Source organism: Molossus molossus, unplaced genomic scaffold (genome assembly GCF_014108415.1).
Source record: "Molossus molossus isolate mMolMol1 unplaced genomic scaffold, mMolMol1.p scaffold_m16_p_1, whole genome shotgun sequence".
NCBI lineage: Eukaryota > Metazoa > Chordata > Mammalia > Chiroptera > Molossidae > Molossus > Molossus molossus.
The window spans coordinates 223362861-223387178 of NW_023425344.1; the positions used below are offsets into that span (position 1 = coordinate 223362861).

A 24318-nucleotide genomic window follows, 5' to 3' on the forward strand; every position below is an offset into this window, starting at 1 on the left:
CTCCCAGCCCTGGCCTCGGATAGGCCATTGGCTCTCCGGCTTTGATGTTCCCGAGGTGACACCAGTCTGGGGTAGAGCTTGGGGGAACTCTGCTTAAGTGGCAGGTAGGGTCAAGCTATTTGGAGTTTTGTGTGTGCTTCATCCTCAACCCTCTTAAAAGATGCGTATTGTAGGAAACAAAATAAAGAAAAATGCAAAGGAAAGACAGACAAGCCAGCCCATCTGTAGCCCCACCATTTAGAGATAGCCACTATTTCCTCTATCTTTTGTTTTCTCTCTCTCTCTTATTCTGGAGTGGGAGGAAGATATCCATGTGTGTATAAGTGTACATATATGTATTGTGTGTGTATATATGTCTATCTCTCATCTGTCTACACACACATACACATGTGTTTGATAGTCTGCTTTGGTTTTATTTAACTTTATGTTGTGAGCATTTTATTGACCAATAGAAAGTCCTGAGAACCTCTTTGGAGCCTGGAATAAAAGCCTCCAGTGCCGAGTCTCTGTTGCACTGTCTCACGTCGAGAGCCGGGCCCAGTGCCTGGGAGTCGGCAGGCTCGCTCGGCTGCTCCGAGGGCTCTCCTGGGCAGTCTCAGCCGCCCCCCCCCCCCCACGGTCTTGTTTGCTTCTTAGACAGGAGCTGCCGCAAAGGTAAGTGTCCCCTCAATCAGGTATAGTGTTTCAGGGAAATCTGGACTGAAGGATTATACATGTCTGAGCTAGAAGAAAAAGATCCTCAAAAGTCAAATACAGGTTTTCATCCTTAAAAGAAAGACTTTCTCTGTGCCCAGGCACTACAAGGGTTGAAAAATGGAAGGACCATTCTTTCTCTGCCTCGGGAGTGGGCTTGCTTTGGTTTCCCACTAATCTTCCATTCCTGCCTGTAGGATTTGACATGGTTCTATTTACTTTTCCTTGGCTCAGTTTGGGTCAACAGGATTTCTCTCCTGCCCAGAACAGCCTCACACTGTGTGAAGTAAGATGTGAGCCTGGGCTCTGGACAGCAGTAATTAATCCTTGTCTGTGCGGCGCAGGGGGGATTTGCAGCCCGAGATGGTCTGACAGCACCAGGTTTTATGGCACATGACAGTCCCACGTGGGCCAAACGATTTCTTCTTCTCTTTTGTCAGTAAGTGACTTTCAAGGCACGCACACGTGCTTGAGCATGAATGCATCTGCTTCTGTTTCGGGGTCTGAATGAAGCGCACCACCAGCGTAGCGGGACCGCAAGATGACAGCGGAAGTCGCAATGAAAGGAAACACAGCTGAAGCGCACACAGTCCCTGCGTAACTCGGAGACATGGCGAGACTGGGATCTCCTCTTCCGTCGGTGTTGGCCTGTCCTTGCTCGCTGCACCCCAGGTGCAGTGCTGTGAGGGAGTGGGTTTCCTCAAGGGCTGCAGATAAAGCCGTTCTTCCTCTGTTATCTCCCTCGTCCGTGTACACCGCCCCGCTGTGTGCGTGGATACGAAGACGAGCCTCTGTGTGTGCCGTAGTATCTTGCCCAAATGAAACGGGCACTGAAATAGCATCTTCCTTGTGAGAGTCCCATGACACTGAAAGTATACCAGTTTCTGTGTTCAGTTATTATGGAGCATGCGTTCATCCCCAGGGTCTGGGAGGGTGGCTTACTCCTGCCTCTTGGTCCTGCTATGTTTAAACTTTGGACTATTTTTTAAAAAAAATCTTGGGTGGGCTATGGAAAGGCTGTTTTGGGCTCCTCTGTTGATAAGGGGTGCAGCAACTGGTAACGGCCGGAGGACTTCACTGCAAAACGTGTGAATGGACAAGTATCGTCTGAGGTCAGCTAAGTAACGGCAGCAACACCGAGAATCCTGAGTGGACTCGTAGGGCTACAGGTGGCCTTTCTAGCAAGATACGTGGGGAGACTTGGCCGAGATGAGAGCCTGTCTTTCAGGTTAAGGGGCTCAGTCCTGAAGGGGCGCTGGGGCCTTGCCACCACCTGGGATGCGACGCTAGGGGCTGCTGGTGTGCAGGTGGGCTCAGCTGGACAACTGGCCGCTGTCGGAGGGACCAGGAGCGTATGATCATGGCGTCTCTGGGTGTCGTGAGCTTCACTGAACAGGGTCTCCATTCACCTCGTTTGGGGCACACACTGTGAAGGACTTACCTCTGTCAGGGCAGAGGAGAGGAAGACAAAGACTTCCAGTTCATTTTTTCTTTTTTTTGGTAACTTAGCTAGCAGCTTTCTCCTTCAACGTGCTTGACTCTGTATCCTTGAACAAGGGCTAGTGATTGTGCCCACAAAAGATACTTCCAGGTGTGTGAGTGTGTGCGCACATGAATGTGCAGGTGTCCACACAGTGAGCACACTCCTGCCTCAGCTCCTGAACAGACCATCCACCCCCTCCCCCGACTGTCCCCCCTACACTGCGCCAAGTGTGATTAGCTTTATTTCAGCCACATTTTCCTTGACTCCCCAATGATAATGACTCATCCACTCAAATGGCAACCCCCCGTAGTGCCTACTTTGGGGTGCTTTAAATGTTTCCACAAACTAGTCGTAATTTCCCTGTGTCCAGAGGAACCTCGCGGCTGGCAGTGCTCATCATGAGAACCCGCGTCTGTGCCAGTGGAACTGTCTCGGCTGCTGCCAGGGCTGTTGGTTCCGTCGCCAGTGCAGGCCTAGGTTTCACGTGTGGTGGGGAAAGGACCTGCCGAGGTTCTGTGTCTGTTTGTCACCCAAGCCCTGAAATGGTTCTCCGAGTGCCTAGACTCGCTCGGAGTGATCGTGAATCTCTCGAGCACCCTTTACAGATTCTGCACCTTTCCCTTTGTTCAGAATCTCACTAGGTCTCTTGTGAAAACAATTCTGTTTGGGGACCTTGTTCTTTCAGCCAGAGGGCGTAGTCTCCGCCCAGCACCCAGCTGAATCAGGACCCATCCCAGTCATTAGTCCAGATCCTGACCAATCTCCTTACTCCTTCCCCCAGTTATGAAACACGTGTCACTATCACTGGGCCTGCAATGCTACTAGCTATGGTGGGACAGAAGATGCTGGGGTGGGGCAGGGCCAGGTGTGCAGCAGTAGTCTCTGACCCCATTGCCACTAGCCTGGGTACTCAGTGACATGCTGGAGTTCTAAACTTAGCAATACCCAGTGAAAATCCGGAGCATGTCGCTGGGCAGAGCCTGTGGGAGAGTTCAGGGTAACCTTGGAAGGACCACTAGCCTTGGTGAAATAAATTGCTCCTGCCAGGTGGAGAGATGGTGCTAATTTAGCAAACCCTTACTAGCAGACAGGTGTGTCACTGGGATGCCGGGCGGGACATTTATATCCACACAGGTGCTTAAGAGCACCTCCCCTGTTCTCTTTGCTTTGCACCCCACCGGAGTTCTCTTTTGTAATCCATAATCTCTTGGATGTACCCCCAATACAGGACCACTGTGCTGCTCCCTATTAATACCATCAACTTAACCTGTATTTTTTTTCAGTGCTAGTGGGTTGAGAGAATTGAAAAAATCTGGGTCCTGGGTCCTGGAGAGCACACTGTTTATTTGATTTGGAGTGAGTGGAGTTTTCATTCCTGCTGGTGGTGGAGTTTGAGGATGGGGGATGGGCTAGTGATGTTCTCCGAGGCCTGATCGATGGTGAGTCTGTTGCCTGGAGTCAGTGATGGGCCTGCCAGCAGGAAACAAAATAAGAGCTTTTGCCTTGAGCCGTGTTGGTGATCAAGGAAGGCTAAGCCGAAAGGGTTTTAAGCTGAAGGACTCTGCTTATTCAAAGAAATGTATTTTTAAATTTAATGTTTTTTTTCTTTCAGTTTTATTTTGTATTGGTTTCAGGTGTATAGGTTAGCGGTTAGACGATCATATACTTTATAAAGTGTTCCCCTTGATATTTCCAGTATCCACCTGCCACCATACATAGTTAATGTGATATTATTGACTGTATTTCCTATGCTTAACTTACTTCCCCATGGCTACTTTGTAATTTCCAGTCTGTACCTCTTTTTTCCTTTAAAATTCTTTTCTGTATTTTTTTTAGAGAGCAAGGAAGGGAGCGGGAGAGAGAGATAGGAACATCGATGAGAGAGAACATCGATTGGCCACCTCCTGCATGCCCCGCACTGGGTGGGGATTGGGCCCACAACCTGGGCATGTGCCCTGACTGGGAATTGAACTGGTGAACTCTCGGTGCAGGGGTCGATGCTCATGGGCCAATCTGTACCTCTTAATCCCTTCACCTTTTTCACCCAGCTCCCCAACTCCCCTCCCCTCTGCCAACCACCAGTTTGCTCTCTGTATCTATGAGTCGGTTTCAGTTTTGTTTGTTTATTTTGTTTCAAAGAAATATTTTTATCTCCACTCATCCTCCATTTCTCCTTCCTTGCCAACGTGCTTGGGGCGTCCGGTCTTTCCCTTCCGAGCCTTGTGGAAGTCCTGCGGGGCTGAGGTGGAGAATACAACCATCTCCCAGGGCAGCTGTGGGTCCTGCTGCTTCTGTCTCACCCAGGTGGCCCCCCTGCTATATTCAGCTAGAATGACTGCCCCTGGGTCTCCCTGTTGTCTTTCATACCCCTGCCAGAGATCCCTGAAGCACAGGTCCCATCTTGTCTTTACTCCCTCCACTGCCTTCTAAGTCTTTAAAAAAAAAGACAACTGGGAATGTTCAAGGTCCTCCAAGATCTCACCACCATCTTGGCCCTAGAGCCTTATTTTCCCCATAAATGGTCAGTTCAAAACTGTCTTTTAAATGAGTTTCCTTCTTTATTCCTGTGTACCTGCTGCTGTTGCTTTGGACGCCCTTCCGACGTCCCTTCCTGCCTGTGGAGATCCTTTACCACCCGCTTCATGGCCTTCGGAGAAATCCTCCGGGCACGTCCAGTCTGAATTTACCTCTCCCTCTGACCCCACGGAACACGGGTCCGTGGCTCTGTCCCAGCGCTCGGCCCTGGGGCATTAGCGGTGCTCGAGGTTCTTGGCTGAAGGCTTGCCTCTTTCCCCTGCCCTCTCCCCTCTGTCTTTCACCGAGTTCGCCCTCTCACACCTCGGACGTCCTGGATCCCACTTTCAGGGGTTCTGCCCTTTTGTCTGTTTGCAACTCGGGCTTTGCTTCCTCGTTGCTGGTTTAGAAAATGTAGTCCCTGAGGAGCTCACTGTACACATGTCAGTCTTTGCGAAAGCTCAGCTTCTGGGGGCAGAGCCTCTGTTGTTTATTTTTCTAACCCAATGCACCTAGCTCGATGCCTGGTAATTGAAGGGGGTGGGCAGAGAAATCTCCAGAACCCCCTCTGAGGGCCTAAGGGAGGTCTGCGGTTCAAAACAAGCATTCTTTGGAATTCATTTTTGTTAGTTGTGTGCTTTTCTCTTTTTTGTTTATTGATATGTGATTTACATGCTGTACAGTTCACCCTTTATAGGTGTACACTTTTATGAATTTTAACAAATTGCTACCGTTTTATAACCGCCGCCATAATCAAGAGAGAGTATTTCCTCCCCTGTTCCGCCACGCTTCTCCCCTGCTCCGGTCCCCGGCGGTCACTGCTCTGACTTCTGTCCATACAGTTTTGCCTTTTCCCGATGCCATTTATAAGTGGAGTCCTCCAGGATGTAGCTCTTTGAGTCTGCTCCTTTCCCTTGGAATAATGCTTCATACTTTGGAAGTTTGATGACTTGGGCCCTAACCCACACTTTATCTGCACCCACCTTTCTAATCAACTGGCACGGGGTATGGATTGGGGGTGTTGATGGGGTCAATGTGCATTTCAGCCCAGGAGCCCGGGGTCCCAGCTGCTTTGTCAAACACACGGACTCCCCCAGCCCACAACGGCACCTGGTGAGAGACAGCCTTCTCTCCCGTCCCGACCAGTCGTCCCCACACTTGTGGGGCGGCACAGCGGAGGAGGAAAGTTGGGTGGATGGGGTGGGGATGACCACCAAATTCCTCCCTTGGGGAGGGGGCGGGAGGGGTGACGAAGGTCAGGCCTCTCCTGGCTAAAACAACAGAAGTGGTTCCAGCTGCCGAACAGCTGGGGAGGGCGTCTGCTTTCCCTCAGCGGCGTGAAAAGCCCTTTAATCGGGCGTGCTGTTGTCAGGCCCGGCAGCGGAGGTGTGGGGAAGAAGAGCAGAGCTGTGTGGTACCGCCCGCCCCTTCCCTTTGACCTCCCTTATCTGCCCTCCTCCATCTCCGCCAGCCCCGCTCTGAGCGCCCTGCCCGCGGCCCCTGTGCACCTGTGTAAATGCAGGGGCTGCGGGGTCAGGGAAGGGTGAGAGCGAGCTGGCAGGAGCGGGGATGTGGGTTCTCAGTGTGGAGGATGGATTAGAGGGTGGGGGGTGAGTGATGTTTTAATGGGAAACTGCTCTTCGTTCCCAAAGATGCGGGCCACAGAGAAAGAGGCACCGTCCGGGTTTGCAGAGGAGGAGCAAGTGACAGAGGCGGACAGTCCCTGGTCGGAGAGTCAGAGGCTGAGCTGCAGCTAGACGTCTGGAATGTACTCTCTCCTTTTTGTTCCAGGCACTGGCTCCAGGAGGGGCTTTTCCCGCTTTCAATAGCAGATCAACCTCCCAGAAATGCTTTTTAGTGCCTGAGCTGGGCTTTGATTTACAGACACGATGGAAAAAGTATCCTTCCCTTAGGAAAGCTCTCCTTGTTTGCAGAGGCCTCCTGTCCTGTCTGCCGGAGGGGCCAGAACAGCAGAGCCCCTCTGCCCTGGGGCTGAGGGCTGGGTATCCTGCCTGGAAGAGGCGGTGTGGTGTAGGAGGAAGAACCTGGGCCTTTAGAGTCAGACTGGAGGCATTCTCTACCACCTGCTCACTCAAACTGCCCGAGCCTCAGTTTCCTCCCCATTCTTTCAATCTGTCAGTATTTGCTGAGCACCCACCTGGGGCAAGGCCCCTGCTGGGCACTGCGGATCCAGCAGATCTTGGTCCCTGCCCAAAGGGAGCTTACAGCTTAGGGCGGAGGGTGGGCAAGAAACACAGTTGAACAGTTGGTCATTTAATTGCAAGTGTGACGAAGCCCACAGTGGAAAGGAGAGGGTGACAGCGGCTCCTCGCGGGGTCCTGACCTACTTGGGAAGTAAACGCCCCAAGGAAGTTGCATGTGCTCTGAGGCTTGAAGGACGACGGGGCGCCAGGGGTGGAGGCACAGTTCAGGCAGAGGGACCAGCATGCGCCAGGTCGGGAGGCAGGAAGCACAGGGCAGTGGAGCTAAGGAAGCCGACCTGGGTGGGGGTGGGGGGCAGGCACCAGCATCCTTCCCGGTGCCTGTTCCCTGCTCAGCAGGCAGGCATTCGCCTTTCCACTCCCTCCAGATAGGCGTCTGTGGATGGAGCTGGGAAACTCACCATTATTTACAGCCTGAATTCTGTGGAAAAAATGAGTTTGGGGTGTGAAAATCTGACTTATACATGAATCCATTTTATTATCCGGCGGTGGTTCTTACTCGAGCGCATGCATGTGGTGGAAGTCGAAAAATCAGAGCGCGCATCATCTGCTGTTCAGTTATACGCATCTCAGGCTCCGCACCCGGGCATCTCGGGTTACGGCCTGACTTACCGGTGACACGCGTTGTCTGCACGGTGTGGAAAGGTCCCTGGAGGGCTGTGGGAGGCGAGTCTAGGCCACAGCCAGCCTCCTGGGGAATGAATTTCGTGGTGACTTAGTGGTGACATGCTGTGGGATACGGGTACTGTCTCAGCCACTTTGGTACATTCTCTTCAATGACGTAGGGATTTTCCCCCCTTTCCTTTAATTCAAGAGGAAAATACTGCGTTTATGGGTTTCCTTATCGGATGTTTCTTGAAAGGACAAACGGAACAAACTGCTGTCGTTATTCTGTGCATTTGAGAGCTTTAAGATTTTGGTGTTATTTGGAAAAAGAATATCTCTTTTTATAGTAAGTGATGGAAAAAGGAGTTTTTTTTTTAAATGTAGGATATATTGTAGGTAAGGTTTGATATTCACTCATTCATTCTTCAGATATGTATTGAACAACTGCTTTTCTTTTTTTTTTAATTCTCACCTGAGGACATTTTTCGATATTTTGTTCAGATAGAGTGGGAGGGGGAGAGAGAGAGAGAGAAACATCGACATGAAAGGGACACATCGAGTGGTCGCCACCCGCACAACCCAACCAGGGCCGGGGACAAACTGCAACCGAGGTACGTGCCCTTAGCACGAACCGAACCCGAGTCTCTCCAGACCGCAGGGCCGATGCTCTAACCGCTGAGCCAAACCGGCCAGGGCGAACAACTGCTTTTCGTTAGGCAGTGTTAGGCCCTGTGTATAAAGAGGAATAAGACAGTCTTTCCAGACATGTAAACACATGAGTGATAGTGCAGTATATTGAGGGTTTTTCTAGAAGTATGAACACAATGCAGCTGGAGGTTCAAGGTCAGTGTTTAAAGCATAAAAGCATTTGCTTTATTGGATGGTAACCTCAGTGGCTAGATGGAATTTGAACTTGAATGAGAAAGAAAGGTTGGGGGCAAAGAGTCAAACATCTAGGCAAGAGATAAAGGACTGAGTAAAGTCATTGTGGATAAGACAAAAGCCAGCTGGAGGGAGAGGCCCGCCAGCGCCCAGACATTTCAGCCCCTCCAACTGAGACACCACATAGTGACATCACGTGGGTGGTTCAGCCCCAGCCACGCTCCCAACTGAATGCAGCCAAGTGTGTTACCTCAGCTGACACCGCGTGGAGCCGAAGAAGCTCCCAGCTGAGCCCAGCCAGCACACAGCATTGAGAGAAATCATAACTTGTTTGAAGCCACTAAGTTTGGGGGCGGTTTGTTTTACAGCAATAGATAAGTGAAGCAAAAAATGTTAAAAAGCGAGTACCCGAAGCTGTGTTTGTTACACATGAGTTTATTAACCAAAGGCTCTCAAATTAGTTGAGTTTGGCCTGGGATTTCTGAGTCTGATATCTTAAGGGGAAGGACATGGGCTGCTCCAAACTGTGGGTGTCTCACTTCCAAACCCAGTGGGTGGGCCACTGCCCCGGTTGCTTATTGTGGTTCCTACCCCTCACTTCTACACCTGCAGAGATAATGCATCTTACCAGAAAAAGGCCTGTGTACAGTTTTAGATACAGGTTAAGTCAGCACAGTACAGGTGGAAGTTAAGGCTGTGAAAACAACTCCATATTGTACAGAATCAAACGTCTCCCAGATGGAATCTGAGGCTGCCTCTGTTGTTCCCAATATTGTCATGGAAACTTGGCGGTCATTCAAACCTAACACAGCTTGTGGTATTGGAGTGGTCTCTCTGAGCAGAAGCTGTGGCAGGGTTTGCATTCTACTCTGCTAGAGACTGCAGGGCCCAGCTCAGCGTGTGTGCCTTCAGACAGAAGGGATTGTTGGTCTAACATTGATTCCCTTTACCCCCATCTCTTCTATGGAGAAGGAAGCCCCCCCCCCCCCCCATCGGTAGCTTACTGTTCCAGTAGGAAGGATGGATTATTTATATGTATTTCAAGTGCTTGTCCTACTTTACAAATGTGAGCAGACCACAAAGTGTGTGTTTGCTTTGGAATCATTCACTCCCCCAGGAGAGAGGCGGGAGAAGATGCAAATGCACACTTGTCCTGGCCCCTTTTGTTTGGTTTCTTTATTACGCAATCACATTTAACATAATTATTTTGTTTTTGTTGTCTTTTGGTTAGGAAGAAGGAAGGGAATGTATGAGGATTTTAATGAAAATACTATTTTCCCCCAGAGGGAAATGGTTCAGTGTTTGCCTCACTGGGAAGACAGCTCACCTCTGCCCAGCACCAAAAATTTCCACCAACTGTGGTTGCCCTTGAGCCCACAACAGACTTCTGTGGCTCAGAGGGTCAGGTCTCAGCAGGGTGACTCAGACGCTGAGTGTTGTCTGTGTGCTGAGAGACTTCTAGCCTATACCTCCCGTCTCCTGCAGAAGAGAGGAGAAAAATCTCCCTTGTGACTTCAGGTGGACTGTGGTGAACTCCTGGGATGTCCTGCTCTTGACCCATAGGCAATGAACTGATTTCATGTGCAGTGTCAGAATGTGGAAATTATCCTCAGGATCTGCTTCTTTCCCCGTTGGTCCAATCTGGGTGAGTTCAGCTCAACTAGGAGGAATCCAGTGAGGACGAACCTCTATCCCCTCCTGTCTCTAACTGTGTTCCTGAATATGGTAGCCACTAGCATATGCACATTTAAGTTAAGTAAAATGAAATGCAACTAAAAATTGAGTTCGTCAGTGGCATTAGCTACGTTTGAGTTCTTAATAGCCAGTGTGGTTTGTGGCTACCATATCCAACAGCCCAGATGTAGGACGTGTCCATCACTGCAGAAAGTTCTGCAGGACTGTCTGGCTTTATAGCATTTCAGAGGCCCTAGAACGAAGTCCTCTGTTGTCCTGCAGTGTCCTGTTCCCTTGCAGTGTCGTCTTGCTGATGTGTCCTCCCTGGAGTGCAAGCTCACTGAGGGCAGGGCTGTGTTGACTTTGTTCTGCTTCCCACGCCGCCTGTGGTGTTGGGCTCTTCACAGTGCTCGCTTGCTGAGTACAAAAGTTGACAAATGGGAGGCTGACCAAGCAGTGTTCGTGGACCCACAGTAATCCCCCTGGGGCCCTGAAGGTTGGGGTGGTCCTACAAGGGCATAATCATCCTATCAACACTCCACTTTCTAGAACACATTGATTTTTTTTTTTAAACAATCACAAACACAGTCCCTAAAACGGATGAGAACGAGACAGCACAGATGACGGAAGGTGGTCTGCTGGAAGGGCCCTGTGCTGTCTCAGAATTTCACTTGGCCTCAGGGATGAGTAATTTCTAGACGGAACCTTTTGGGAGCTCGTCTGAAGCCGGAAGGATCTCCGTGTGTTGGCGTAGGTGGGGCTTCTTCCAGAGCCTTTAACCTGTCCGTTGTAGACAGTGTTCCCTTAGTTATTAAGCTGGTCTCTGGCACAGCTGCTGTGGTGTCTGGGTTGGCCCAGAGAAAGCCATTTCCAAACCGAATTCATGGTCTGTAGTGACACTACAGCTGTCACCCCCTGTGAGCTGAGGAGGAGGCAACAGGGTAGCCTCCTTGAGTTTGAAAAGAACTGTCTCTTTTGATTCGTTTTGTTTTGTTTGCTTAAAGATGAACAAGACTGCTCTGAGGAGCTCTCACAGTAGGCTCCAGGGGGCAGGACTTCTTATCCAGAGCTTCAGTGGTTCGTGTCTGGCACACAGTAGGCTCCTGGTGAACAGTTCTTGACTTTGTAAATCAGTTTTCCAATTGGGTGAGAGGTTTTTAAAAAAATTTATTCTTTATTGTTGAAAGTATTACAGATGTCCCCCCCCCCATTGACATCCCCCTCCCTGTTCCTGTCCCCCCCCTGCCTTCACCACACTGTTGTCTGTGTCCATGGGTTATGCCTATATGTATATAAGTTCTTTGGTTTATCTCTTCCATTCCCTCCCACCCCCCTTCCCTCTGGGGTTTGTCAGTCTGTTCCCTGCTTCCATGTCTCTGGTCTGTTTTGTTCATCAGTTTATTTTGTTCATTATGTTCCACCAATAAGTGAGATCATGTGGTACTTGTCTTTCTCTGACTGGCTTGTTGTGCTTAGGATAATACTGTCCAGGTCCCTCCATGTCGTCTCACAGGATAAGAGATCTTTCTTTCTTACAGCTGCATAGTACTCCATTGTGTATACGTACCACCACTTTTTTATCCACTCATCTACTGATGGGTAGTTGGGTTGTTTCCAGATCTTAGCTATTGTAAATAGTGCTGCTGTGAACATGGGGTGCATATATTCTTTTGGGCCAGAGTTGTTTTTTGCAGTGTTACTCTGTAATAAAGAAAGGCAGTGGGAATTAGTGGTTAGAAGCATGGCTCTGGAGCCAGGGCATGGATATCAATCCCAGCGTGGACATAGATATGCTGTTTAGTTTGGAGAAGTTGCCTAACTCCTCTGGGCTTTAGTTTTCATCTGTAAAATGAAGATAATACCCTACTTCAGAGGGTTATTGTGAAGATTAAATTGTTAGCATGTCATAAATGATATATAATAATCAGCTCTTATTATTATTTATTTTTCTTTTTTGGTTAATTCTCACCTGAGGATATTTTTTCATTCATTTTTTAGATAGACTGGAAGGGAGGGAGGGAGAGAGAGAGAAAAAAACATTGATGTGAGAGAGACATATCAATTGGTTGCCTCCCACATGACCCCGACCAGGGCCAGGGAAACCTGCAACCCAGGTACATGCCCTTGACTGGAATCGAACCTGTGACCCTTTGGTCTTTGGGCTGACACTCTTCACCTGAGGGCATTTTTCCATTTTTTGTTCAGATAGAGTGGGAGGGAGAGAGAGGAAGAGAGAGAAAGAAACATCGACGTGAAAGGGACACATCGAGTGGCTGCCACCCGCACGACCAACCAGGGCTGGGGACAAACTGCAACCGAGGTACGTGCCTTTAGCGGGAACCAAACCCGGGTCTCTCTGGACCGCAGGCCGATGCTCTAACCGCTGAGCCAAACCGGCCAGGGCCGGGCTGACACTCTTAACTGCTGAGCCAAACCGGCCAGGACTCAGCTGTTATTATTATTACTCCTCAGCCTCAGGTCTGCTACTAGACCCCTGTGACTAAGGATACATCCTTTGGTTTTCCCAGGTGTTGGAAGGTGCAGATAATTTCTACCCTGTGTGACCGTGACAACAAAGGACATGCTGTCCCTCGGCTCCTGCTGATTCACCTGGCCAAACAACCTAAAAAATAGGTCTTAAAAATCAGGGTGTTACTTCATGGACGTAGCCCTGACTTCCACGGACAAGGAGAGTGGTGTGACCACAGCAGCGCCTTAACCTGCTCTGGCCGGCCTTGCGCCTGAGGACCCTGGTCCTGCCGTCTGGCCTGGCTTCTGCTGCTCACCAGGGAGGAGGACAGAGCCAGGTCTGGCTGCATTCCAGGTGGCGGGCAGAGTAGATGGCTCTGAGGAAGCCATACTGAGGGAGGAAGAGAGCCCAGCTTGGCTGCTTGCCTGCGCAGGAGGCTTTGGCCAGGGCTTTGTGGGCCTGCACGTTCAGCTGGACGTTTGGGCCTCCAGCTCTCCCTGGTGCACATCCAGTTGCAGGCTGCGAGGGCTGTAGTGGCAGAGGTGCCCAGGGTCGGGGTGGGAGAGACACACCTCTCAGACTCAGAGGTAACGTAGGTTCTGAGGTGGAGCTGGGGCAGGAAGCTGTGCCCACTGCTGCCCACCGTGTACTTCAGGTGGCAGAGGGAGAGCTCAGGGCACGGGGGTGGAGCAGAGGCCCAGGGATCCCCCGGGGTGGCAGGAGCCTGGGAGGCCAGGCCTGCCACATCGCACCAGCTGTTCTGAGGTAATGCCACGTGGGAAATGCCACCCACGGCAGGAATGGATTCATCACACAAAGACTCGAGTGCCCCAGCACTGTGCTGGATACTGGGGACATGTTCACAGGCAGAACAGACACTATCCTTGTCGTGGTGGGACTCCGAGTTGGGGCTTCCATTGTTAGTCAAAGCACACGGTCAGAGCATCACCATAAACTGTTAAGAGCCATGAAGGAGAAGTGGGGTGGGAGAAGTTGTTCTAGGAGGACGAGCCTCACCTGTGAGTCAGGGGGCGCCTCCCGGAGATGCCAAGCTGAGGTCTGCAGTGGGGGTGGGAGAGATGGGGTGGGTTGGGGAGGAGCAGTGTGTCCAGAGGCCTGGAGGGGGAACAAATGTGTCCCCTCCGGGAGAAACGCAGGTCAGTGCCTGACCAGCAGCAAGCAAGGAGGGGACAGAGCAGTAAATGCTGAGGCAAGATGGGGGGCCCGGGTCAGATTTTGACAGGCCACAAAACCATGTGAAGGTCCCCAAGGGCAGTGGGACAGACTCACGGGTTTCCAGCAGGGTGGCCTGGGGGAGTGGAGGCTGGGGAGCCCGTGTCCCTCCTGCTATCCTGACAGCTCCTCCCTCCTCTGAGGGGTCCTGGGAGGTGGTGGGCTTCCTTTGGATGAGACTCTGCATTATCGATCTTCATCCTGGAACACTAGCTCTGTCATGCAACACTCTCAGGACATTTCCTTCTGGGCTTTGGGCAAGACTCGGGTTGAACCTGTGGGTGTGGGGGTTCAGGGTCTCTGACGAGAGATGCACAGTCCATCCCGACAAAACCCTCAGCCGCTCCCCCCCGGAGCTGAGCAGCCAGGTGTGGGGGCGGGGCAGGGGCTGGTTTCACAGCTGGGAGGCAGCCTGTATGAATGGACAGGCTTGGGCTCTCTTGGATTTGTCCAGTAGGGGGGTGTTTCCAGTACTCCCTTGACGGAAATGGCACTGCCTCTGGACCTCCCTCTGCTCTTCTGGGAAAGGGTCAGCAAGTTCTCATCTTTTTGCTTCACACAAAGGGCCTGCAGATACACCTGAAATGGGTTGTGTTCACACCTTGCCTGAACCCTGAGAGCTTCGTGTGATTGTTCAGTGAACTAGCTCCACTGACGGCCAGATGTGTGCTCATGACATTGCCTTGTGGGATATCCATTCCCTCACCCCATACTGAGGAAGAGCCTTCAGTGTGCCCAGAGCTCTGCTGTAGGGGATGGATGAGAGAAGACCCAGCTCGCAAGGCCCATGGATTGTATGGCCCAATTACTGTTTTCCAACTGCATCCTATAGTTGTTAACAGTGGTTCACTGATTAATGGGTTCATGGTTGAATAACTTTGGGAACTGCATCATCATAAATGTCTCTTGATCTGGTTATCTATTGCTATGTGACAAACTACCACAAAACTTAATGGCTCCAAAGAACTATTTATTATTATCTCTCACAGTTCTGTGGGTTGACTGGACTCAGACTTGGGGTCTCTCACACAGTTATTTCCTTCCATCTCAGTTAGTTGCAATCAGATGATGGCGGGGGGTAGACTCATCTGAAGGTTGCTTTACTTACATGTCTCCATGCCTGGGTTGTCTGGGGATTGCTCCCCGCACATGGTTTCTCCACATGCTAGCTTGGGCTTCCTCACAGCATGGCAGTCTCAGGGTGGTAAGGCTTCTCACATGACTGCTGGTTTCCGCCAGAGAGAGTGTTGCAAGAGACCTGGGAGGAAGCTGTAAGGCTTTACGTGAACTTGCTCAGAAATCCCAAAACATCGATGCCTCAGCAGTTTATTGAGTAGACAACTTAGTGAGGCCGGTCCAGATTCAAGGGGAGGGAATTAGATTCCACAACTCAATGGGAAGAGTAGCAAATCATTTGCAGCTATATTTAATTTACAGTATCTCTTGGAGATTCTATCCAAGGTGTCTGAGAAGTCCTTCAGTAAAGAAAGCTGTTTAACTCAGCATTTTCCAAGCTGATCATTAGTGTTATGCTTAAAATCAGGAACTCCCTTTCTCATAAAAAAACAAAACAAAACAAAACATCACTTAACTTGGTTTCTGCCACAGAGCAGTGGGCCGAAATGAAAGGGTAAAAATTTGGGGCTCAGTATTACTTTCTAATAAATAAAACTTTCCAAAGATGGATTTAGAGATTGCTAGGGAGCTCCTAATTTGGGGAAGTACCAAAAGAGAGGACTCGGGACCACCTGCCTGGGTGGAAAGGCTGAATGGCCTAGTGGTGAAAGCTTGGACTTGACTTCTGGCCAGTCTTGGTTCAGAGTCACCACTTACAGCTATGTAACACTGGGCAAGTCACCCCTCTCTAAGCTTCGGTTTCCTTATCTACAAAACACATGGCTTCTATTTCACAGGGTTGTTGTGAGGATTAATGAGATAGATCCTGCATGCGAAATCCTCGGTACAAGTGCCTTCCTTGGTGAGACTTTGTGGCCGCTCAGTTCTTTTCCGCGACTAGGGTTTAATAACTTTGGGTTTATTCTGGGCTTGCTCAAGCAAACCAATTATCGTAAGTCATGGGCTCACCCCTCATTTTCTTGCAGGAGTAACCTCTGTACCCTTTTACTGTTTCCAATCTAGTTTCTCATAAGTGACCGTGACCCTCAGTGCAACCTCCACTGCTCCAGGACTCAGCCCAAACCCATCTGTGCCTCCGACGGCAGGTCCTACGAGTCCATGTGTGAGTACCAGCGAGCCAAGTGCAGAGACCCGGCCCTGGGTGTGGTCCATCGAGGCAGATGCAAAGGTGAGTGTGTGCCTCTCGGCATGATGCACGCCCTGTAAGGGGAGCACAGTGCAGAAGTGCAGAATGAGTCTGTTTATTTGGTTTGCTATCCTGTCCCTTTACCCTTTCTGCCAGGGCCTCCGAGGAGAACTGGTCTACCTGAAGGAATGAGCACTTTCCTGTCTTTCAAACACTGTCACCAGGCTCGGGCTTAGAGAGATGTGCTGCTGTGTGGCTAGTGCTATTTATTTTTATTTTATAAATGGAGATGCTTAAATTGGCAAGGCATTATTGCTGGCTTCTGAGTAGGGGTTCCAAATGGTTGGTCAAGAGATGTGTTTTTTTGTTGTTTTTGGTCAGCTCACATGTTTAAAAATATTAAAAACATTTGAGACAACATTTAAAAATTAGGAGAGTCAACATAAAAATCTGGATTTTTGTACTTCTCATAAAAAATTGGAAGCTCTGGGAATATCAGGTCTGTGCTCCCTCCCACAAGGCAATGCGTGGCTAGAGCAGAGTAGCAGCCTCCCCCTTTAAAGGGGGACCTGCTCTCCAGTCTGTCACAGTCCTCAGCACACCCTGTGGTGTCTCCAAGCTGAAATCTTCTCTAATTATGTCACTTTCCTACACCCCGTAGATGTTTGAATTTTGACTCTGGACTGCTTAGGGTCATTATAGGAATGGTGGGAGGCTGAGCTGGCCACTCTGGAGCCTCTGATTTTCCAAAGACAGTGCTTGCCATTCTTGAACTGGAAAACATCTCTGAGGCCCGTGGGCTTGCATGTTTCAGAATAAACCCAGTGAAAAATAATAGAGGTGGAACATTTTTTCCCCCTGGGAGTGGTGGGGGTAACTGGGAGAAAAAAATAAGTAGAACGAGGTATAAATACAACCCCCCACTTTTCTAAGATTGTCACTGACGGGGAAGGCGAGCTGGTGCCCTCCCTGGCCCCTGCCTGCGTCCTCAGATGAGCCGGGCTTGTGTGTGGGCTCCCGGGCGGGCGCGCTCCCTCTGCTCCTAGAACCGGGCAGCCGCCTGGTTCCGTGGCGCCTGTGTGGGATCCCAGTGAAGGATGAAACATACTCGCTCCTCTCCTCTTTTAGACGCTGGCCAGAGCAAGTGTCGCCTGGAGCGGGCTCAGGCCCTAGAGCAAGCCAAGAAGCCCCAGGAGGCAGTGTTTGTCCCGGAGTGCAGCGAGGATGGCTCCTTTACCCAGGTGAGGCCGTGGCCGTCTCCCAGGCCCCTTTCCTGGACTGAGCGACGGAGGAGCCTGCGGCTGGAGGGTGCAGCCCCGGCTTTCTGGGAAACAGCTGAGGGCTCTTTGACACCCTCTGTGCTACCTTCTGGTGCCTACCTTCCCCCTCCCGGACCCTCCTCGCTGCCCCTCGCCAGCTGGCAGTGGGTCCCGAGAAGGCGCATGGGAGTCCGAGCCAGGAAACTGGCATTGCTTGGTCCCCGTCCTCCCTGCTGGCCCTCTCCATTTTTCTCTTCTGTCAAATGTAGGCTGATTATATTTTCTTATTCTTGCCAGTTTCCATGGGCAACCCTGGTATTCCCTTCACTGTTTATTGCTACCCCTCTGTGCTCCCCGTCTGCCAACCCCAAGTCCTCCAAGGAAGCAGTTATCCCTTGGAGGACCAAGTGTGGTTCTTGGAGTGTGTGTGGTGTGTGTGTGTGTGTGTGAGTGTGGTGTATGGTGTATGGTGTCTGTGTGCGTGCGTGCATGCATGCACACTCACGTGTCTGTGTGCACACAGATTTTAGAATTTCAGGCCGTCTCACCTCTCATCCTGCTGTGGCCAGAGCTCTGTGTAAAAGTAATGCTGGCTGTGTTGATGCTGGCACAGACTGTTTCTAAAACAGGCCGCATGGGACAATAGGGACAGTAGGTTACTCCTTCGTAAGCTTTTAGGCTGCAGGTGGGACACAGCCTGGGTTGGGGGCGCGGGAGGTGGCTGGATGAGGCACTGTCTGATGAAAGTGGGGGAAGGTCACTGGACAAGGGTGAGCCAGCTGCATGGTTGGGGATGGTCCCAGTGCCTCCGTTCCCTCTGTGAAGAGAGCCGAGTTGGATGGAAGCAAAGCCTTCAGAGGTTTCTGAGCTTCCCTGCAATTCTGAGTCAATGGGGCAAGGGTGTGGGCTGGCCTCTGGTCCCATGGGTCTCAGGTTTCCTTTGGGGTCTGAGCCCAGGGGATTGCGGACTTCAGACTGACCGCCTGCTTTGAGGAAATGTGGAGGGTGGTGGGAAAGCGATCAGGCCTCATGTTTTAAAAGTTCCCAGCTGATTCAAATGTTCATCCAGGACTGAGGGCCACTGCATTTAATTGACCTTGGCTCATTTTCTCACTGGAGCCTCAACCCGGGCCTGTGAGGTAGGTGCTGTCATCCCCACTTACAGAAGATGCAGCCACAGCAGAATGCAGAAGGACAGAGCCGAGATGCAGACTCAGCTCCCTCTGGCTCCAGAGGCCATACTCTGCTGTTCTCTGAACTGGCAGCTTTAAAGGAGACTCTGGACTGGCAGAAGACAGGCTAGTGCTGTGGTCAGTGCACCGATCCTGGGGCCAGACTGCCTGAGTGTGACTCCCAGTCCCCACCCCTCAGGCAAGTCACTGAATGTCTCTGGGTCATAGTATCCTTATTACCCATACTTACTATTATTATTATTATTATAGTATATATATTATGATGTTACTATTATCGTTACTATAGCTTACCTCATAAAATTTGATGAAGGTTAAATGAGTGAACTCATGTCAAACACTTGAGGACGTAAACCGCTATATAAATATCTGTCTTTATCATCATCATTATCCCCATGTCTGCTCTAGTTCTGCCATTCACATCTTCCCTAGATTTTATGAACGATGCCACTTAAGGAAAATAAAACCTTTTGTTCAACCTCTCCAAATTTGAAAATTGATGAGCTCTTTTTTACAGTATTGAGTCTAGTGGAAAGAATGCAGTGATCGTTGTATATGGGGGAGAAGAGCAGACCTCTCTCAGCTGGGTTTGGGCTGAGACGGGGTAAGGGTCATAGGGAGGAGGCAAAGTCATTTTCCCCCCTTTCTCTAGGCTTGTGTAATCTTGAGTGTGTTGATTATGAGAGCGGTTGACCCCTGCCCTCCTGGTTCTGAAGTGTTTGCCGCCTCGTGACAGACAGCTGCTGGCCAGCCTTTGTTTGGGCGAGGCCAGGCCGGACCAGGTGGTGTTTGCCGGGGAGAGGAACTTCCAGATTAGTCAGGGCAGAATTGCTAAGTGAGAGGCCCCTGAAGTTCAGCAAAGGTTGGATGGATAGTCAGGAGCCCCTCATTTGTTTGCTACAGTAAGCACTGCCATGTGTCTGCGGGCTCAAGGCTGGTCGCCCCGGTGGGCAGCCAGGCGGCCAGACAGCCGGCCAGGCCCCGTAACAGTGATTGAAATGGATGTGCTTTTCCCCTTGATCAAAGAGACTGCAGTAACTTCACAGAATGAGGCTGCCTCTTTGAGTGTGCTTCATTCACACTGACAGGCTGCCAAAAGGCGAGGGGACAAATGCATTTCTCCCTCCCCCAACTTCCACCGTCACTGAGCTGGACTTTTTGTTTTGTAAGACCAAAACCTAGAGATCAGCTATGTTGCTTCACTGTTCCTTATTGATATGCACATATCTTGGTGCTAATAACATATGTTAGCCCTATGAATTATGACAGGAGCACACTCTTGAAATTTATGGAGGGCATGAAGGGACCTGAATGGGACTAGGTTTGTCTGGCATGGGACACAGTTTGGCTTTAATGGGGTTCATGTGGGTCAAATGATCTCTGTTCTCTTCTTTGTTTTCCCTTGTCCTCTTGCTCCATACCCCGCTACCCCAATTCATACAGCAGAGTGGTTGGTGCACATTGGGTCGCATTTGATTTTTAAAACCTTGATATCTACTTAGTCCACATCCCAGATCATTACGTCAAATTCTGGGAGTGGGACCCAGACATTGTATTAATTCAAGCTCCCCAGGTGATGCCAATGTTTGGTCAATCTGCAGTGGCCCACCGTTGTCAGAGCTTCCGCACCCTCGTTCTTCATTGCACCATTGGAACATGGAGCCCGTGCTCTTTGGTGACCCGTTGAGGAAGGTCAGGGGCTATGGTCTTTGTCCCCTGCCATGGCCTTATCGGTGTTCTCTTCTGGGTATCAGGAACGTGACTCCTGACATCTGTTCCACCAAGTTCTTTGCCAAGCAGTTGCCCCGTGCCCGAGCTGATTTGCAGAAATCACAGCTGTAGTGGAAAGGTATTGGATCACCACTGCCAAGAAATGCTGGCTGCAGCTTGTCAGGCTTGTGCATCGCTGGACAGTAATGATGGCAACTCTTTATTGAGAGCTAAGCACTGAGTTTTACACCCATTAATCCTGACCACGACCTTTCGAGGTATCTATTAATACCCTTATTTATAACTGAAACCTGAGCTCCAGAGGGGTTAAATAACTGGTTCAAGGTCACTAACCTAGAAAGGATTTGTGTCCAGCCTGCCTGGTTTCAAGGCCCATGCTCTTAAATTCCGTATTCTACAGAAGGGTCCTTGATGTAACTGTAATTCATGTTCATCACCATGTTATTCTAGAAGTCCCCTCTCTGATGCTGTTGACCAATCAGTCAAGCAGACATTAAAAAAATTCTTTGGATTGTGGAAATTTTCAAATATACAAAAAAGCAGAAATACAAGTATAATGAATGCCATGTACCCATCATCCAGCTTCAACAATGATTGATATGTGGCTGATTCTGTTTCATCTTACCCCATTTTTGTCTTCCACCCCAAACTGGATTGCTTCAAAGCAAATCCCAGACACAATATTTTTTCATCTCAGACAATTTGGAGCTTTGCTATGTTCTGGGCTCTGTGCTGGTTGCTATGGGGAATTTGAGAAATGTCCTGACCTGTGCTTTCAAGGAGCTCACTCACAGAAAAGATATGAGAACATCTGATGAAGTAGTCAGTATATAAGATCATACGTGTACAACTGGTTGTATTTCAGATGCCCATCTAAAAGTCAGTGATGTAGAATCCTGAATGTATTTTATCGTTGAGAAAAAATATACAAATTAAAACTTTTTGAACATAGAAGAAACATCTTAAAAGGCAAATGACATACATTAGCCTTAATAACAAAGGGCGAATATTGTATAAAGAACTCTCACAAACCAGAAAGAAAAACATTCTGGTAGAAAAGTGGGCAAGAGATGCCAACAAGCAGGTTACTCACTAACAAATAGCCAGTAAGTGAATGTGAATGATGTCATTTTCCTTAGTAATTAAAGAAATACAAATAAAACTAATGATGTGTCACTTTGCTTGCCAAATTGGTAAAAATTGGAATAGTCAGGCTTGAGCGAAGGGCAAAAGGTGGCCCTCACATTGCAGTAGAGGAAGTAAATTGGCACTGACTTTTTATGGGATGATTTTGCAATATGGGTCAAAACTTTTTAATTGTGCCCACGTCTTGAGCCTGAAATTCTATTTCAAGGAATTTATTCTAAAGACATAATTAAAAATATGTGCAAATATTTAGCCACAAGGATTTCCATCTAAGTGTTGCTTGTAGTAGCAAAAATTTGGAAACCACCGAAATATCCAATAGGAGAGAATTACTTAAACAAGTTATGACATAGCCACACTGTGCAACTTGTAAAATGGTGTGTTGTACAGGTTTATTTTATATATGTATGTCTGTTAGGGACTAAATCAAATAATTAAAAAGAGAACTACTTTCACTTTTTTTTCCTCAATAGAAAAGTTATATACACTTTGTAAAAAAAATTCTGACAATACAGAAATACATACGGTAGGAAGGTAAAGCCAGTGATTTTGTCTTCCTGAAATAGGAACAATTAAGTCTATAACCCTCTAGATTTATTTTCTTTGTGTGTACTTATTATTTACTTATTATTTAGGAAAGAAATGGTATAATATCATATGTAATTTTATAACACTTTATTAAACTAATTATATTGTGGACTTCTTTCTAGGTTAATTACATGTAGCTCTACCTCATTTTTTATTTTTATTTTTTACCCTCACCCAAGAACATTTTTGCATTTATCTTCAGATAGAGCAGGAGGGAGAGAAGGAGGAAGAGAGAGAGAAAAACATTGATGTAAGAGACACACATCGACTGGCTGCCGCCCACACGACCCCAACTGGGGGCAAACTACACCCGAGGTACGTGCCCTTAGCGGGAACCAAACCCAGGCTCTCTGGTCCGAGGGCCGATGCTTTAACCCCTGAGCCAAACAAGCCAGGGCTCTACCTCACTTTATAAATGGCTGCCTTGAATTTTATTGTATGAATGTAGCATGAATCCTCTAAATTTGGGGATTAAATTTTTTGGGGGTAAATATTGGGTCAAAAGGGCATGCGCTTTCTAAGGCATTTGACACCTTCCGTAGTGTTGAGCACCAATGTGGTTGATTAGTGGTTATTATCAAATACATTCCCAAGCCATTATAATTTTTTGTGTAGGTGGATTGTAGTTCTAATTATTATTAGAATATAAAATATTATAGAATATAAAACACCATTTATAATATTACTTCTATGTGGAAAAATGTGTTAAGTTTCTCATCTTTGAGATCCATGTTTCAGGAACAGTCTTTTTTGATATAGTTCTGTCTGGCACTAACACTTTTCCTATTTTTACTTATTCTAATCAGTGTTCCCCCACCAATGCACCCATACACATATTCTTTTTTTCCTGCACTGATTTTTTTTGTTGCATAGAGAGGCCTAGGGAGCTGTATTTTCTTCTTCATGATGCTTTGTTTTGAAGCTGGAAGCACAAAGAAAATGTATGGTGGCTTTTTGGCAAAGGCCGTGGTTTCTAAAGCTCTTAACTGTTGTATTTGCCAAAATCTAAGGAACTGAAACTTATTTCCTAAGTGCCTGGGCTTGAGCTATGACCAGGCCTTGATGTTCCTTTTCCGCTCCTCCTCCTCCCCATCCCCAGAACCGTGCTTCCTGAAGTCACCCCTGTAGACCAGAGCTGTGTGATTAGCTTGCCATGGAAACACCTGGGTTTACCATCTGGGCCTCCCTCTTCCAGATCCCCAGCAAGCATAGGAGGTATCGGTGATTTGATGGACTGTGAGCCTCTGTTGGTCTCAGCTGATTAGACATGGGCAGGCTGGACTGTTGAGCATCCTCATTAGGTGAAAAGGATTTGTCCTTTCTTTCATGAACCTAGAGGTCCCAAAGAGTCCAGAAGCTCAGAATACTCCAGTACTAAGACCCTGGTTACATCCATAGCTGGAGTGTTCTGAGCTTCTCCAGCCCATTGGATTCCCCCAAACAAAGCCAGTTCTGTATGTTTTAGTGGGCAGACCCTGCTTTAGACTCCCTCAGCCTTCTGCGGCATGTACAATGCCAACTTTTTTTTTTTTTTTAAGCAGTCACACTGTTAAAAATCCAAGCCCATCCTTTATGTATAGATGGCATAATGGTCAATAGACCCACTGTTGGGCAAGTAGTCGCTTTTCTTTTCCCTTTTTTGTTAAGTGCTCAATAAACATATTAGTATTGTTACAATGTGAACATCTACCATGCCCAGGGCATCTTCCTACTTGCTTTACCTGTGGTTTTCATTGAATTGCTTGTCCCAAACCAGATATTGCATGTGATAATTTATACGAAAATGCCCACTTCATGATGCTTTGTGTAATTATAGTGTATAATTGCTGTTTGGCAAATGTTAATTTTCTTCTTTTTTAGGTCTCAGTTTGCTCAGCTGTAAAATGGGAGAGTTAGTTAAGCTATTACAGAGGTTGGCAAACTGTGACCTGTGGGCAGGCCACCTGGTTTTGTTCTTTAAAATAACAACTTTATTGAGATACATGAGATATGAGACCACTTATATGAGAATTCACATACCATAAGATTTACCCTCTTAAGTGTATACAATTCAGTGGTTTTTAGTGTATTCACCGAGTTGTGTAATCATCACCACTATCTAGCGCCAGAACATTTTCATCACCCAAGAAGAAATCCTGTACCCATTGGCAGTAACTCTTCATTACCCCCGCCCCTCAACCCCTGGCAGCCACTAATCTACTTTCTCTCTCTCTTTTTTTTTTTTTATCCTCACCTGAGGACATTTTTCTATTTTTTGTTCAGGTAGAGTGGGAGGGGGAGAGAGGAAGAGAGAGAGAAACATCGATGTGAAAGGGACACATCGAGTGGCTGCCACCCGCATGACCAACCAGGGCCGGGGACAAA

The 24318-nt window shown here is 48.6% G+C and overlaps 1 protein-coding gene across 11 annotated transcripts in view; it reads left to right on the forward strand.

The window, feature by feature from the left end:
* SMOC1 (SPARC related modular calcium binding 1) overlaps positions 1-24318 on the forward strand; it is a 145248-nt gene that overhangs the window by 51090 nt on the left and 69840 nt on the right. For 9 of the 11 annotated variants that reach the window (XM_036267554.1, XM_036267561.1, XM_036267520.1 and 6 more), the window contains exons 2-3: positions 15917-16082; positions 17169-17281. In XM_036267554.1, coding sequence (XP_036123447.1) covers positions 15917-16082; positions 17169-17281 — 279 coding nt within the window. Of the gene's footprint in view, positions 1-1158; positions 1366-15679; positions 15756-15916; positions 16083-17168; positions 17282-24318 lie in introns of those variants that run through there. The other 2 variants (XM_036267571.1, XM_036267581.1) reach the window with 2 other exon arrangements.